This window comes from Bidens hawaiensis, unplaced genomic scaffold (assembly GCF_021521415.1).
Source record: "Bidens hawaiensis isolate Kalapana, Puna unplaced genomic scaffold, B.hawaiensis_p1.1 tig00001236_1, whole genome shotgun sequence".
Lineage (NCBI taxonomy): Eukaryota > Viridiplantae > Streptophyta > Magnoliopsida > Asterales > Asteraceae > Bidens > Bidens hawaiensis.
The window spans coordinates 1073015-1090004 of record NW_027491070.1 but is presented as its reverse complement, the minus strand read 5'-3'; the positions used below and the strand labels follow the sequence as shown (position 1 = coordinate 1090004).

Here is a 16990-nt window from a genome sequence, read left to right as displayed (position 1 = left end):
CATCAACGACTCGGCCACATGAGTGAGAAAGGTTTGAAGATACTGGCAGAGAAAGGAAAATTTCCTGATTTGAAAAAGGTGGAACTTGATACAGGGTTCTGTGAACCTTGTGTGCTTGGCAAGAAGAAACGGGTCACCTTCATAAAATCAGGAAAAACACTTAAAGCAAAGAAACTTGAGCTCGTTCATACTGATGTGTATGGACCAACACCAGTATCATCATTAGGAGGCTCCAACTACTACGTTACTTTCATTGATGACGCTACACGGAAGCTATGGGTCTATTTTCTCAAAAACAAGTTCGAGGTATTTGAGATTTTTAAGAAATGGAGGGCAGCCGTGGAGATGGAAACGAATCTGAAAGTGAAGTGTTTAAAGTCTGACAATGGTGGGGAGTACATCAGCAAGGAATTCGTTAATTACTGTGCTGAGAGGGGTATAAAGATGATTAATACCGTTCCCGGTACGCCACAGCAGAATGGAGTAGCCGAAAGAATTAATAGGACACTGAATGAAAGAGCTAGGGCAATGAGGTTAAATGCAGGGCTTCCAAAGACCTTCTGGGCAGATGCAGTCAACACTGCTGCATATCTTATAAATAGAGGACCGTCAGTTCCTCTTGGATTCAGACTTCCAGAGGAAGTATGGAGTGGAAAAGAGGTTAAATTCAAACATCTTAAAGTGTTCGGTTGTGATGCTTACATTGGGATAAAAGATACTGAGAGGGACAAGCTTGACCCTAAGGCGAAGAAGTGTACTTTTATAGGCTATGGAGACGCAAAGATGGGCTATAGGCTTTGGGATCCAGAGGCCAGAAAGGTATGTCGGGCTCGTGATCCGGTTTTTAATGAAGCAAGACTTTACAAAGATAGAAAGTCATTCACACAAGAAGTTGATAAAGAACATGTAGAGTTTGAAGATTCAAGTGAGAAGGTTGATAGTCAGAGCTCCGAAACATCAGAAGAGGTTTTGGAAGAAAATGCAGATGAATTTGAGGATTTCTCTGACAGTGGGAGTTCAGAGCCTAATACTGAACAGTCTCCACTAGAACAAGAAATGATTACACCTCAGCTAGAGGTTAGGAGGTCTTCCAGAACCATTAGACCTCCTAAGAGATATTCTCCTTCTGTTAATTACCTTCTACTGACAGAGAATGGTGAACCACAATGTTACTCTGAAGTAATGAGCTTGAAAGACTCGTCTCAGTGGGAGAAAGCGATGAGAGAAGAGATGGATTCACTTAACAAGAACGAGACTTGGGTTCTTACAAAGCTTCCGGCCGGGAAGAAAGCTCTTCAGAACCGATGGGTATTCAGGATCAAGGATGAAAGTGATGATACAAAGAGATACAAAGCACGATTGGTAGTGAAAGGGTTCCAACAAAAGCATGGGGTTGATTATAATGAGATATTTTCCCCTGTGGTAAAAATGACTACAATCAGACTGGTGCTTAGTATTGTGGCTGCAGAAAACTTACATCTGGAGCAGTTGGATGTGAAGACAGCTTTTCTGCATGGTGACCTTGAGGAGGATATCTACATGGCACAGCCAGAGGGGTTTCAAACAGTTGGTAAAGAAAGCATGGTGTGCAAGTTAAAGAAGAGTCTTTATGGGTTGAAGCAGGCGCCCAGGCAGTGGTATATCAAGTTTGATGATTTTATGGGCAGGAATGGATACAAAAGATGTGAGATGGACCACTGTTGTTATCTCAAGAAATTCGCCAGTTCTTATATCATTCTACTGTTGTATGTAGATGATATGTTGATTGCCGGTTCAGACATGTCAGAGATTAATAAGTTGAAGCGACAGATGTCTGAAGAATTTGAAATGAAAGATTTAGGTCCAGCCAAGCAAATTCTTGGCATGAGCATCACCAGAAACAAGAAGGACAGTTCTCTAACTTTATCTCAGGAGAAATACATATGGAAGATTTTAGAGAAGTTTAACATAAGCGATGAGAAAACCGCTACTCGAAGTACACCTATGGGTAGTCATATTAAACTTTCTAAGGATCAGTCTCCTAGTACTGATGGAGAAAAGGCAGATATGGCAAAGATTCCTTATGCATCTGCAGTGGGTAGTCTTATGTATGCAATGGTATGCACGAGACCTGATATCGCTCACGCAGTGGGAGTTATTAGCAGGTTCATGTCAAATCCAGGGAAAGCACATTGGGAAGCAGTGAAGTGGCTGCTTAGGTACCTAAAGGGAACTTCAAAGATGGCGTTATGCTTTAAAGGCAAGAATGCAATTCTTAAAGGGTTTTCAGATGCTGACTTGGGCGGATGTAAGGAGACTTATAAGAGTACTACGGGATATGTGTTCACTATGGGGGATACTGCAATCTGTTGGAAGTCTAGACTGCAAAAGAGTGTGGCACTCTCAACCACAGAAGCTGAGTATATGGCAGCTGCTGAAGCGAGTAAAGAGCTTGTTTGGTTGAGGACTTTCTTAGAGGAGTTAGGCAGGGAACAAACAGATTATCCATTGTACTGCGATAATGAAAGTGCTGTGAAATTAGCCAAGAATCCTGTGTATCATGGTAAAACAAAGCACATTCATATGCGTTATCATTACATTCGGGGTTTAGTCAGTGATGGGACTATTCGGTTGGACAACATTAGGGGAGACAGGAATCCGGCGGATATGTTTACCAAGGTTGTGACCTTGGACAAACTGAAGCTATGTGTAGCTTCAGTTGGTCTCCAGGAATAGTGTTGAGGAGGTGGCGACGAACAGGTTGAAGACAAAAGATTACAGGTACGGGTGTGTTTACAGGTGGAGCAAGTGAAGACGTTCCGAGGCTCCAAGTGGGAGATTGTTGGGTTTAATACGGGTGTTGCCCCGGCCCGTCTTGGGTTGGGCAGTTGAAGACTAGAAGGGTTGAATGGGCTGGCCACCCACTCAATTTTAGTGGCCCGTTTTATATTATTTCTTGTAACTTATGGAGAAAGAAATAAACCCTAGTTAGCCTCCCTATATAAACAATGTTGTATCTTGTAATTTCTTTAACACCTCAATAAAAGAAGAGACCCTGTTCGTTGCCCGTGGACGTAGGTTACACACCGTGACCGAACCACGTAAATCCCGTGTTCATCTTTATTGCTTTACGATTATTATTATTATTATTGTGTTTTGAATCTGTGTTTCGTAAACCCCACTGCCACCACCAAAAGCATATTTATATTGTTTTGTTTGGAAGATTGTGTGCTTGTGAAAAGCCACTGCCATATAACAATTATTATTACATGATAGGAATGTGTGTGATTGGAATTTGTTATATGTGTTCTTGAGTTATACTGCCGCCGCCATTATTGTTTAATATTGAAATTGTCATTGCAAAGTCAAAGCAGTGTATATCAAGTTTGACCCTCTCATTCAGAAAAGAAGCGGAATCAGGTTCATTGCTTTCGTTTCAGTTTTCTGTTTGGGTTATTTATTGGTTCAGTTTTACTTCTCGTTTATCCGCTGCGTTTACGTATTATTGTTCGTTTTAGAAATCAATTAGAAATACCGTTGTATTGTATTGATTTCTGTCACCCTATCCGACTCCTTTCGGGTCAGCCGCGTACACGTAATACCTAACATTATGAGACCATAATGCACACACATGAAACAGGGGTATTGGGGAAGCTTGAATGAAAGCGTGAAACACATAAATATTTTCATAAATGGAGGGGTGGTAAACTTTAATTTGTGATGAAAATAGATAAATTTAAACTATGTATAAGTACTTTGAGCCGAAGACTGTGAATACACTATGGTAAAAAAACGGAGGGGCCAATGACGGGGCAGTAACGCTGCTTTAAACTAGGGGTTTCGAAATCGAAGCCCCATTTCCCGCGGTAATGTTGCGTCGTTTCCTATATAGCGGTGACGTGGAGAGGTGGCGAAGCTCCTCCACAGTGAACAATCAAATCGAAGCTTGAGATGAAGAGTATGTTGTGGAAAACAGCCTACGGCGGTTTGTCCCTTGTCCGAAGCCCAAAAACACTTTCTAAATAAAGTTATAGGTCTTTTTGTGTTTTTTCAACAGTTTTTACATTTTTATATTTGGTTTTGTGTTTGGCCATGGCCTTTTTTGGGCCCATTTTGAATTTGGAAGTCTATTTATATTATTTATATTATGCTAATGTAATGTGAGAAGCCAGACTTGAATTTTAATAAAAATGATTTTCTCATTCATTTTATTTGACCTTTGGGTGGGATTTGGGAGTTTTGAGAAGTTCATCACGAGCATTCACAGAATCAATGTAATTTGATGTTCGTTATCGTTTTACCGCTGCATCAGGTATGATGGTCAATCTATCTATTCCTTCATGATTCTGTTTTGACTGTGGTTTCATAAGTTACAAGATTATAGAAATTCGTTTTTCCATAAAGAAAACAAACTTATAAACACATTTCCGATAAATTACCGGACTCACTAGGTCAGCATGTGGTTTAGTTGCTAACGGAAGTTTCTAATAACAAACACGAGAAGGCTTGTTGGTCTTGGGTTCAGGCCGATGGTCAACGGTTTGAGCCATTTCTTGTCCAGCCCAACAGATGGGTACATAAGGCCATAACTTCCGATTTTTTTTCTTCGAGTACAAATAACATTTGGAAATTGGAACCATATACACTGAATGCACATAATGATAAAGCCTTAACAGTATTTGTCATGAACTCAACTTGAATCTTTATTCACGAAGATCTATTCTCTCTAGAAAACAGTAAGAAATCACAAGAAGGCTAACATAAAAGTTCCTCTCAACGTATAACAGAAATCAGTTAAATAATGGGCCTGGGCCAAACTTTTACTTCAAACCGGTAAGATCCAGCCCCTTATGTCTCTCCAAGCCCATATTTCTTTTGTGCTCCAAGCCGAGCATTATCTTGTTCTTTATGAGCACAAACACAAAATATTAGGAATCTAGAATATTGACTTGAAAAATATTATCACATGTTTTAACAGCCCTCCAAGATGGTGGAAGAAATCCAAATTTAAGCTTTCTTTGGGTAGGCTCTAGATCAAAATGATATGGTGTTAATCAGGATAATTGGTGTAATTTATAGCATACATTTACGTTACAAACTAGTCTTTTTTTTTGTGACTAGTGTTGTCGGTCCCTTGTGTTATTTTAAGACTGTCATTCCAAAAAAAATTCAAATATATAACTAGATAAAGGATAGAATACAATAATCCTTAACGTACTAAGATACCTATATTCACGAAATTGATCGATGAAATCACATCCCAACATCTCGGAATTATCGATATATACCATTTAATCATCGATTTACCGAAAAAATAGATTTAAATCGTTAATCGATCAATTTTTTACATTTCTTCACGAAACTCGTTTTGAGCGTAAAATGATTTTCTTGAGCGTTTTTGTGTTTTGGCTTGAGTGTTTTGTTTTTGCCTTGTTTTTGTCTTGACCATTTTGTTTTTAGCTTTGAGCGTGATTCACGTACGTTTATTGTACGTTAAGGATTTTTGTAGGACAACCTAACTCTATATAACTGTATCCTCATGAGATATTTAAACATACTAAACAAACAACATGATATAATATAAGGATGGTACAACTTTACAGATATATCATGTTATATGAACACAATGAAATAGGGTGCCCCTATAAAATTCCAAAGGAACATGTATGTATGGCCCACCCATGTGTGCACATGCACCCATCAACCTTAGATACGTACATAAATATTGATGATGATGAATACATGTTATGTCCACTCTTTCTTTCGTAATTGTGCCAAGAGTGCAAGAGCAATTATAATCACTTATATGTCCTACTTACTTTCCTCATATATATAACATGCGATTTCCATAATTTCCGTAGCTTTGTCGATCTTATCTACCCCTTTTTGTTTAAAAGTTTTCCACTTTATGATCTACCCGAAAGATTTGCGGAAGAAAAAATAGAGGTTATAAGACAGGTTGTTTACACAAAACACGTTCAAGTAAAAAATATGTATTTTTTATGTGGATTGGTTCCTTTCTATCCGACTGACCAATTTCCTGTTATTAGGGAAACTCAAGTCGTCGTTTCTTATAGTTTGGCATCCTAACTTATCGTACGTTGTTATAGTGGTTGAAACTTGAAACCAGTCTGAAATTTTTTGTTGTGACCCCAACTAGAAAATCTAGTTGTGTGTCACTTGTTTGTATTGGTTTCTAAGCACTTTTTTTCCATTTCTACATATTTTTGTAATGAAATCTTATGTTAAATGTAAGAAAACCCTAAAATGTTTTAGAAGTTTTTGCATAAATACGGTTTCGAAGATCTTAATACGTATAAGATTGTTTCTTAACTTTAGTTGGTTGGCCCGTTACGAATGCAACATAATTTAAAATTCAAACTATAATATTGTTAGGCATACATCACTATTATTTGTCATTACTGACGGATCATTGACATAATTAACCATCGATAATACCCGTTTGTCTAGTAGTTTTACTATTCTCTTTCCTTTAAAACATTTAGATTTCTATTCTTAGCTTAAAAGGATTAATGTTTTAAAAACAATTAAAATATTAACCTATATTTTTACTCTCTTTTGATTTTATTTTATACAATACTTAGTAAATTAATTAAGAAAAATAAATATAAAAGATGGTGATGATATGAAAAATGAAAACACCATAATAAAGATTATAAATTGGTTCCGAAAATAATGTCTTTGGCAAAAGGATAAAGGTAACGTTGATGTCACTACTCTTGGACATATTTGAATTTAATAAAATGCTCTTTAGGTAAAAGAAAAATAATATGTTCCATATTAGTTCATTTTCCATATGTAAAGTTGAGTTTTATGGCTAAATTGCAATATATGGTGTATTCAGTATCCTCTGATCATAGGGTTCTTATGGAGATTGTAGGCCATAGAAAACCATGTGACTGCATGTGCAATTTTTTTTTTCTAGTAGCCCCACATCTTCACTTTTAAATTAATAAATAATGCTTAATTTCAACTCCATTTTTGTTCTTCTCACCTCTAAATTTATTCACCTTCTGCTAAACATTCCATTTTCAAACACCTCTCAGGCTCTCATGAATCTTTGTCAACAAAATCTGAACTCAAAGGTACATGTTCAATATTTTATTATCATGGTTTACATATATTATGCAACTAAAAAGAAAATACTCGGTGCATTAGGCTCCCGCATTTGCACAAGGTCCAGGGAGGTGTTGGATCGTTTCGCAATCTAATGTACACAGTTTTACCCTACACTTTTTGTGTAAGAGGTTGTTTACATGGCTTGAACTTGTGACCTTCATGTCACAAAGCAGCAACCTTACTCCAATCAGTTCTAAATATTCTTTAATATGCAACTAATGAGTTATAAAAAAATTTCATGTATTCTTTTGCACACAATATCATATGAATTTTGGGATTTTTAGAGGGTGTAGATATATGGTTACTTATTTTTTATTTATAGGGATTTTTTATGAACTTCATGTTTATTTTATGTGAAGCAAGAAAAATTTTCCAAAAAAATAGAATTTTTTGTGCATGAACCTAAAAATTACAAAATTAATAATTATATATAATATGCAGGAAACTATAATGCACAATTCTTGCCAGCAACTCAAGAAAGAATTTATCAAGAAATGGATTCATGGTCTTCAAATATGTTGTTCATCAAACACCAAAATGAACATATTGGAAAGAAAGAAGAAGATAAAGCTTTCTGCAGACATTGCCTTAGCTTCTGCTAAAAATTCAACAACTTCTTGGAGTAAAGCCATAATTTCAGAGGCCAAAAACGACGAACAAAACGCGATTCTTGTCGAAAATTTATCGCCTGAATCGAAGTTCATACGTGCACACCAAAAGGTTAGTTGTCACAAGAGAATCACAAGCAAGAAAATATTGAAAAGGAGTTATGGTGTTTATAGGAAAATGAAGAAAATGGAGCCTCGTCGTTGTGGATCAAGTTTAGCTAGTTGTATCGCGAAAAGATTAGTGAAGAAGAGAACCCGAGTTCTTAAAAGACTGGTACCGGGTGGAGAATTCATGGATGAATTTTCTGTTATTAAAGAAGCTTTGGATTATATACTTTCTCTTAAGGTACAAGTTGATGTAATGAAGAATCTTGTGAATGCCACAACTATTTTGAGCTAAAATAGTTCAATGCTCAGATTGTTAACAAATAGATTCAAAACTACAAGAACATCTTCAAGACACTAATACACAAATATTGTTTACGTTACTTTCTTTATTTTTCTATATATCAATAATTCAATCAAAATGCAATTGCAACGCATTTTTAGTCATAAATCGGCCACAAATATCATTGATTTGTGACCATGGTTTTAAATTTTGTTTAAAGTTATATTCTACCAATTCGCAACACGTAGTTAACTTTTTAAATTTTATTTTCGTATATTGTGACACCGTAGATTGTCGATGGAAAATTTTACGACCGTTTTACAACATGCATTTGATTAAATCTTAGTTATTTATTTTCACGTTCGACTTTTTTGCGACTTTCCTTAAACAATCCAACTTCTACAACCGGTACTCATAATTTACTTTTAACTAGTTATTTTTTGTGATTTTTCGACTCAATTGTGACCGAAACTAGGCAGTCGCAGTTTTTGCAACAGTTGCTAAGTTAATGTTGTCGCATATTGTGGATTTTACAAGGTCTCATAATCGATTAAATGCAACGATTAATACGTATATATAACAACAGTTATGACGCACGAATTTGTATTATAAACTTTGTTCCTTATTCGGTTAGTGTAGTTAGGTCGTAAAGTGTAATAAGTAGTAGCATGTTAACATGTAAATATCGTAAACTATACCGGTACATCTCAACAACTTCCTAGTAAGCTAAAGAAATCTTTAACGAAACCACTAACCAATAGATTTTTCTAGCATTGAGAAATCATGTATATAGATTTTATTATTATTATTATTATTATTATTATTATTATTAAAAAAATAAAACTAGTATACTATGAACAAAAGCACTACAAATGTTCCCAAAAGAACACTCTGTCCCCTATTAATTCGGCCTTCGTGATTGTACTTAAAAGCCGAAACCTTTCCAGCAAATAATTAAGCCACGTCACCTTTCCACCTAATAAAGAACCCACAATTTTAAAGTAGTTAAGGATACTTACTAACTGGCTATATTCAATGGTTATTGAGCTTCAAACTCTTTTTAAGCAATCTCACATGGGTGCTATATATATAGTAGTTTTAGACATGAAGAATATGTGGCGACAGACTTATGGTTTGGGCTTAATTGAATGGGAGGAGACGTGTCACACAATAACATGTACGAGCCATTTTTTAATAGTGTGACAAATGCAATTCGTGTGCATCTTTGGCTGCATTTTTAGATTAAAAAAAAATGTTTGAACTCCATAATTATGAATTAGTTAATTAACTAAGAATGATATATTTTTTTATTATCTAAAAATGCAGTATATATATTAAGAATGAAATTAAGAGAGAAGATTGAGCTTAGCTAGTACCATAATTCTTGGTGTAAGAAACTAAGAATGAAATTAGTTAAATGTAAAAAGGTATAATAACGTAAAAATGTAAGGGTTACAAAGAAATATTCATTCTATAAAATAAGTGAAAATTTGAGACGTATGTGGATGCTTTTTAGGTTTCGGGTTGTAGATTTAGGAAGTCTATATACCTTATCCCCTCTTTTTTCGAGCGCGTCTTACTTAGTAATGTAAATTTACACATTTTCAACTGAAAATTTCTATACGTGTTGAACCCCCTAGCGCCTGAGACATGGCTCAAGCTTCGTCAATGTATGATCTTTTAGGGGCCGTTTGATTCGCAGCTTGCTTCGGAGTTAAGATGAAACTGTAATCAATTCCCATGAATTTTATGTTTGGTTGACACATGATGGAATTGTAATTTGAATAAATTCCATCATTCATTGGAATTAAAGAATAATTCACTATCCTGATGAAAATTCAACTTTCCAACAGAATGTTAGCAAATTACAAAAAAATATCATATATCTCCATATTCATCCACTAATTCATCTAAGTTCATTTTTGAATTTACCAATCAAACATATTTTTTTTATTAGAATTAAATCCAATTTCTTTCAAGATTTCAGTGCCTTCCAAAGTAATTGTGCGAACCAAGCGCTCTCTTGGGCTCATGATTCATGATCCAATTTCAAGTTTTCACTATTTTTTTCATTTACACATCCGCGAGATGTGAAATAATATAATCTATTGTATTTTATAGAAGGACAAACGGTACACTATTTAAAGTTCACCAAAGACATGAAGCGTATTTAAAGTTTTATAATGTTTTTTCTTTTGGTACGTTGTTCAAGAGAAAATATATTTCTATTTTAAGTAAAATAATAAATTAATAGTGTCTATTAATTCTGAAATATGGTAGTCATGACGTACAATTAATTTATCATACACACATTCTAATCAGTTAAACCAATGAACATAACATATTCTTTAATCCTAATCTTGTTCATATGGATTAACATATCTTGCAATATTCAAAAGTAAATCGTGTCAAGATATTGTACGTTTTGTCATCGATAAATGAGCTCAGCAAAGTCACCTAGAAACTCAAGGTTTTGATTTCACCTGACTATTTGCTCGCTCAAGCAAAACACGTCCTAGTATAGAAGATTTCCATCCCTAATTATTATTATAAGGAATGCTTTGTTCTTCACCAACCTATGTGGGACTTACATATCTTGTCAAGGGCATTCACACATTTGATGGTAGTACCCAGCCCACTGGCTTTGAGGGGGGGATTTGCCCAATACATGAGAGGTGATTCAAAATGTTTATCATCTAAATATATGAAGTCTCATAACTTGCCTTATAAAGTTACATAAACATTACTCTAAATAAATAGATTCAAGGTATAAAACATTAACCCAAAATGTTTATCATCTCATAAGTTATCAAAAGACAAAATGAATGGTAAATTGGTCACATGATTCAATGATTACCCCTTTAATCAAAACCACATGAGATCAAGAACAAAAAGTGTTACTCAACCTAAAAAAGAAAAGCTCATATATATTAAAGTAACAAGTATATAATATGTCATGATTTAATATAAAAATATAATATTTATGTGGGACAAGAGTATGTTTCTTTTAATCATAAGCTTAACTTTAATTGCCTCTCTTTGCTTCTGGCCATCCTCCTCAACGCACGCGTTATCCCCTATTTAATCATTACCGTACATGATATAACTTGAAACATATAAAATGTGTTTTTTTAAGTAAAGACAAGCGAAAGAAACAATTAAAAAAAAAAGTAAATTAATGGTTCTTCTTTTAAAAAGATTCATTTCTGTTTCTTTTTTGGAGAGAACTAGAAAAAAGGTAAAGAAGTATTGCTATAATAAAATTTGCTGTTTCAAAACCTATGAATTACCAATCCATGTAAAATAAATACATAACTGTAAAACTATCAAAAAAATTAATAAAAGTATCATTTTTCATCCATTTGGTTACTCTTCTGTTGCTTTTACATGAAACTTTAAAACTATAATTAAAGTCCATGCATCTTTTACATATTTGTTATCTTCACGTAGCCAGTGGCGAAGATTGAACAAAAATGTCACGAGGGTCAGACGCAAATACACATTAAAAAAATCCGTAAACGGAGGGGGGCGGGATCAAATTTTTGGTTAGAAACATGTAAATTTACACTACATATAAAAATGTCGGACGGAAACGTGTACATTACGTTTACACTACTGCAAAAAAAAAACGGAGGGGGCATGGGGTCTATCTTTCGCCATTGCACATAGCAACCCTAAACCGGTTGCAAAACAAAACAGTCTCAACTCGGAAAACATGGCGGTTGCAGATCGGTATCAAAACAGGACCGTCACAAATTGGTGCATTAATATTTGCGACTGGAACTTCAGTCGCTATATATTGTCGCAAAATAAAATTACCTATGGAGGTGTTTGCAACAGAATTTGCAGTTGCAAATATCTAGTTTGCTAATGGTATGTTTGTTTGTATGCATGTGTGTCTGTGTTTAACTTGACACAATGATGTTCAAAGGACACAAATGTTGTTATTTTGTTATACATAAGTTCTTAAAATATATATGCATAAAGCTATATGCTAATGATCTCTTCTTCAAATGGGACAATAAAGATTCTTCATTAAGCAAAGATGTTCATAAATATACTATGTATGTATATATATACACATAAATCCTTTTATCGAAAATTTGTAACTCGTAAGCGTAGCTTGTTCTCTTTAGTTTACTAAAGAACTTAATTAAGTGGTCTTAATATAATAAACTTACTAGCTAGTGTAGCAAAAACCTCCATATCCAAATGGATTGTGATAATATGCCAACACTTTCCGAAGCCCGTCCTGAGACTATGGATCTGTTATCGCGCACATGGTGTGATTTCGCAGCTAAAGAAGCTTTTCAACCGGTTGAGTTTCAAAGCCAAACACTTGTTCTACATGAATGCTCAACTAACAATTTTGACAACGGGTCAATGTCGACTAATTTAACGGTACGTTTAACGGTAGTTTTAAAATAATGTTACATGTGATGATCTTTGGAAATAAATTTGCAGAAAATGCGGAGCATAAAGAATGACACAACAAAGTCCTTACCCCCATGGAAGAATGATGTGAAGGTAAAAACTTCTTTTGTTTTATAGCATCTAATTAACCGATGAAGTAACAAGCGTGATTAAGGATTAAATCGTGCTAGATAAGTTCCAAATAGTTACCAAAGTCTCTAGCTTAACAGTAAAGTTAAAGTAAATAGTTACCAAAGTCTCTAGTTAAGTTGTTGTTATTCCTTATTAAGTAGTTGTTATTGTTTTATAATCTATTCCACATGAAAACTCAAGCGTCTTTCGTCGTCTTTGGGCAGTCATGGATATGGATGCAACAAGCGATGCACCCGGAATTGAATTACAACAGCTGTTTCTGGAAAAAAATGGGTACAAAATTTAATCAATCTAATTTCACATTATAATTTTTGTATTAGCACGTGTACTTTTAGGTATTTTTTAAACTTCTTGTACTTCTAGACAGTTCGCTACCCCGATAAGCAAAGGGTGACAAGCGATAGAGTTTGGTGAAAAACTCTATGGAGATCGCTTGAAACCCAAACAAAAGTTTGCTTTGAGGGATCAGATAACGAACTGTCTAAAAATAAAAATTACAAAAACCACCTAAAAGTACTAGTATCGAATATCGATCGTTCATAAACAAAATCTTTCATGTCTTGTAATTTCTCCAGAAATCATGGCATATAACCCCATTTAAATCATCACATATCTCAATCAAGAAATGGTTGAAAGAAATCAAAAGAACGAAAAAAGAAAACGAGAGACTACAAAAGGCAGAAGTCCATGCAGCAATCTCAGTAGCTAGTGTTGCTGCCGCTCTGGCGGCCATAGAATCCAAGAACTCAAACTCCGCCACAAAGGAAGCAGCAGTAGCGTCTGCAGCTGCTCTAGTGGCCGCTCACTGTGCGAAAACTGCAGAAGCAATGGGAGCAAATAAACAACAGATCAAAACTGCAATGAGCTCAGCCATGTGTGCAACAAGCACAAGTGACATTTTAACTCTCACCGCGGCAGCTTCAACATGTAGTTATCAATAACTTATTATCGATCGTTAACATTGTGGAATACTGGACTATTTATTCGTTTGATTAATAAATATTTTGTTGTTTGTTCAGCGTTACGAGGAGCTGCGGCACTTAAAACAAGATCAGGATGCAAGAATATGTTAAGCTCGAATGTTACCATAACGCCTATAGAAGAAAATACTGATCTTAAGTTCGACTTTGAGCAGTGTCGATTAATACTAAGAAAAGGGACTGAACTCAAGATCAAGACATCAGATGGTAAACAAATATCCGGTTTTCATCTTCTTTTATAATAATTCTTGGCTATGTATCAAATTATGTACACTGACTTTGTTGAACAGGTAGATGCATAATGAGATCGGTGTCAATAATCTTAAATCATGAAGCCAAGGTACAATATTTCACTTATTTTATAAACTTTTATTTAAGGGTTAACTTTTATAATGGTATATATTTGTTCTGTTTTTCTATTTATTATGTTTGAAGGTTTTTTTCCAGGTGTAACCGAATACAGAACATAACTGAATTCAGGTGGTTAAAAAGTGAACCAAATACGAATTCGGTTCAGTTTTCGGTTTCAACTGAAAAACAGAATAATATTTTTTTTCTTATTATTATTAGTTAAAGTACCTTTTACTCAGGGCAATCAAAACAATAATATTAATAATATCACAAGAACATACTAGTTATAATCTAAGTGTTGGTATTAACCATATGTTTGGTTTCTAACTTCAATATTCTTCCAACCTTCAGGTTATTCTCAGAACAAGGAAGCCTAAAATTCTACTGAATGCATTCGCTAGCAAAAAAGAAAGTACGCTTTCCTATTTGTTCGTTTATTTACTACAATAGCAACTGCTTTTAGTGACACATACGCGTTATCTTTATCCCAGTATTAGATTGCATTCTAAAGAGTGACTTCTTTATATGTTTTTAACATAGGTGTCGTGTTAGACCAGCACGTGGAGCTCTACAAGAACCCCAAAGAAGACAGAGAAACTTGTTTTCTTCTTGTTTTAACGACCACCCAAGGGATTATTAAACTGGATATGACGAACAATGATCAATGTTACAAGTTATGGACATGGACTATCAGTCATATGCTGTATCTTTTGACATCTTTCACAAAACATTCACTTCCATATCATAACAACTAAGATGACATCATTATTTGGCTTATCGATCTATTATGCGTAATTATAAACATATATATTTCTTCAAAATGTAATAGTTTAAATAAGTGATGATTTGATCCATCAAGAGCTTATATTATTTGGACTTGGGATCATATTTTATTGTATGGTTTTTCATGCGGTGATTGTTGATACATATGTTTGTTTCTTGATCATAAATGATTGTTTTACCAATCAACTTGAGAGTTTATATTCAAACAACTGATACAAATCAAAAAGTTTGTGGTGAAAGTTGTGATAAAAATTTATCAAAAAGTTTGTGGTGAAAGTTGTGATAAAAATTTCAAACTGAGGCCCTAAAGAAGCTTATAGCTAACTACACTAATTTATAAAACTATTAAAGATGTACTAGTTTCCTTTATTTCATACAGAAAAAAGTATCAAACCTACAAACATGCTTATAGCATGTAACCGAGTCAAGCCGCTTGTTAACTAGTCGAGTTTAGCTCACTAACAACTTGAACGTAACCAAGTTACCAAACTTAAATAAGCTCAATCCCAAGCCTAAAGGGGTGTTTGAGTGAGCTTTTAAAACTTGCTTATTTGTTATTTGTTTGTTGAAAAGCAAAAAATGTTTGGTAAAGTAAATCTAAAAGCTTTAAGACCTGGTGTAGTGGTCACGTTGTGGCCAACGTTATGTTGAAAACGCGGGGGTACACCGCCCCCCCCCCCCCCATGCGTTATGTTGAAATTTTTTTTTGCGCGTTTTAGATACAACGCGAGAATGGCACGCAGATCCAAAAAAATACCGTTGGTTTGGAGCCGTTGGGGTTTTAAAAAAAAATTAATTATATTTATACTATATAAACAAACCAAACTCATATTTTTTAACACATTCCTTCCAATCTACCAATTTACACAAATATTTATATCTTTTCACTAATATTTCTACCATCATGTTTCCAAACAACAACCAAAATATTCTCGGTTTCGGTCAATATGCCCGTCAAGCCAACCAAAATCCACAACCGAACCAATCTACCGCCCCGACGCCAATCGTACCCGTCCCGAAATGTATGACCCGCAAATGGCCGCGTACTTTGCACTTCTACAAAACTCTATGCCAAATGCACCAACTTGGAACCCAACGACTTCAAGTAAATTTGGACGTCGTCGACCTACTTCGAAGGAATGAGATGGACAAAGACATCGAGATTTTATCAAACGAGCTATCCGAAGACGACCCGATAGTCCAATCTCTAAAAGCCAATCGACGAGCGAAAATTTTAGAAAAATATAAATGAGTTTTAGTTTTATTAGTATTATTTATGTTTTTTTATTTTAATTCGATGTATTTTTTTTAATTTAGTTTAATGTATTTTTTATTTGGAAGTTTAATGTAATTTTTAATTTTATGTTAATTTATTTAAATGAATTATTATTTAAAAAAACAAATAAAATTAATAATGATTGGGCGCCACGTGGCGCATAACCCCTGGATGTGGAGCTTTATGACTACACATGGTCTAAAATGGAGATTTTCAAAAGTTGATTTTGGTTTTCAAAAAGCAAATAAGCATAAAAGCAATTTAAAAAGCTCCTTCAAACACCCCCTAAATAAAAAGCATGTTAATAGGGGTGTTCAAGAAATCCGAGTAAAACCAAAATCCGAATCGAACCTGAAACCCAAATAAACCGATCCGAATTCTTATTCGGATCAGATCAATCCGAATATCCGAATAACTAATTCGGATTCGGATTCGGATATGGAATTTTAAAATATTCGGATTATTCGGGTATCCGTTTAATCCGAATAAAAAACATTTTTAAGTGATATTTTCCGATCTGGTATATTAATTAGACTATTATTTGAACTTTAAACTTTAAGTTTGTGTTAAAAGTAATTCGTATTTTCCGGTTTGTATGCTTATTGTGATTCTAAACTATTAAATGTTATGAACAAAAAAATAAGAAAATTTTTTAGGCTTATTTCGGATTATTCAGATAATTTCGGATTTTTCGGATATCATCCGAATCCGATCAAAATTGAATTCGGATAGATTCGGATCGGATAGGAATAGTCATACTTCGGATCGGATCGGATCAGATTTCGGATAGGGTCCAAAAATTCTCAAATCCGAATAACCCTAATAATCCGTTATCCGATCCGATGAACACCCCTACATGTTAATAAACAAGTATGAGCCCAAGCTGGTTAAAAAAACAAGAAAAAAACAAACAAACAAA

General features: G+C 34.5%; 2 protein-coding genes across 2 annotated transcripts; both read left to right on the top strand.

The window, feature by feature from the left end:
* The first annotated feature begins 6757 nt into the window (after nt 1–6757).
* LOC143567171 (transcription factor IBH1-like 1) lies at nt 6758–8553 on the top strand. Its single transcript, XM_077053649.1, has 2 exons — nt 6758–7085; nt 7561–8553. Exons 1-2 carry the CDS (start codon nt 6960–6962, stop codon nt 8125–8127), a joined length of 693 nt encoding a protein of 230 aa, XP_076909764.1. The 5' UTR covers nt 6758–6959; the 3' UTR covers nt 8128–8553.
* A 4397-nt stretch (nt 8554–12950) lies between these two features.
* On the top strand, nt 12951–14114 carry LOC143566031 (VAN3-binding protein-like). The gene is made up of 6 exons (XM_077052823.1): nt 12951–12954; nt 13002–13006; nt 13257–13608; nt 13701–13868; nt 13952–14001; nt 14109–14114. The coding sequence occupies exons 1-6, from the start codon at nt 12951–12953 to the stop codon at nt 14112–14114; spliced, it is 585 nt and encodes a 194-aa protein (XP_076908938.1).
* Nucleotides 14115–16990: the final 2876 nt, after the last annotated feature.

Excerpts from the sequence above, each read along its gene's own strand:
- LOC143567171 (XM_077053649.1), top strand. The coding sequence starts at position 6,960 with ATGCTTAATTTCAACTCCATTTTTGTTCTTCTCACCTCTAAATTTATT. Across the intron at positions 7,086-7,560 it reads AACAAAATCTGAACTCAAAG|GAAACTATAATGCACAATTC; the intron begins GTACATGTTCAA and ends TATAATATGCAG.
- LOC143566031 (XM_077052823.1), top strand. Across the intron at positions 13,609-13,700 it reads CACCGCGGCAGCTTCAACAT|CGTTACGAGGAGCTGCGGCA; the intron begins GTAGTTATCAAT and ends TTGTTTGTTCAG. Across the intron at positions 13,869-13,951 it reads CAAGATCAAGACATCAGATG|GTAGATGCATAATGAGATCG; the intron begins GTAAACAAATAT and ends TTTGTTGAACAG.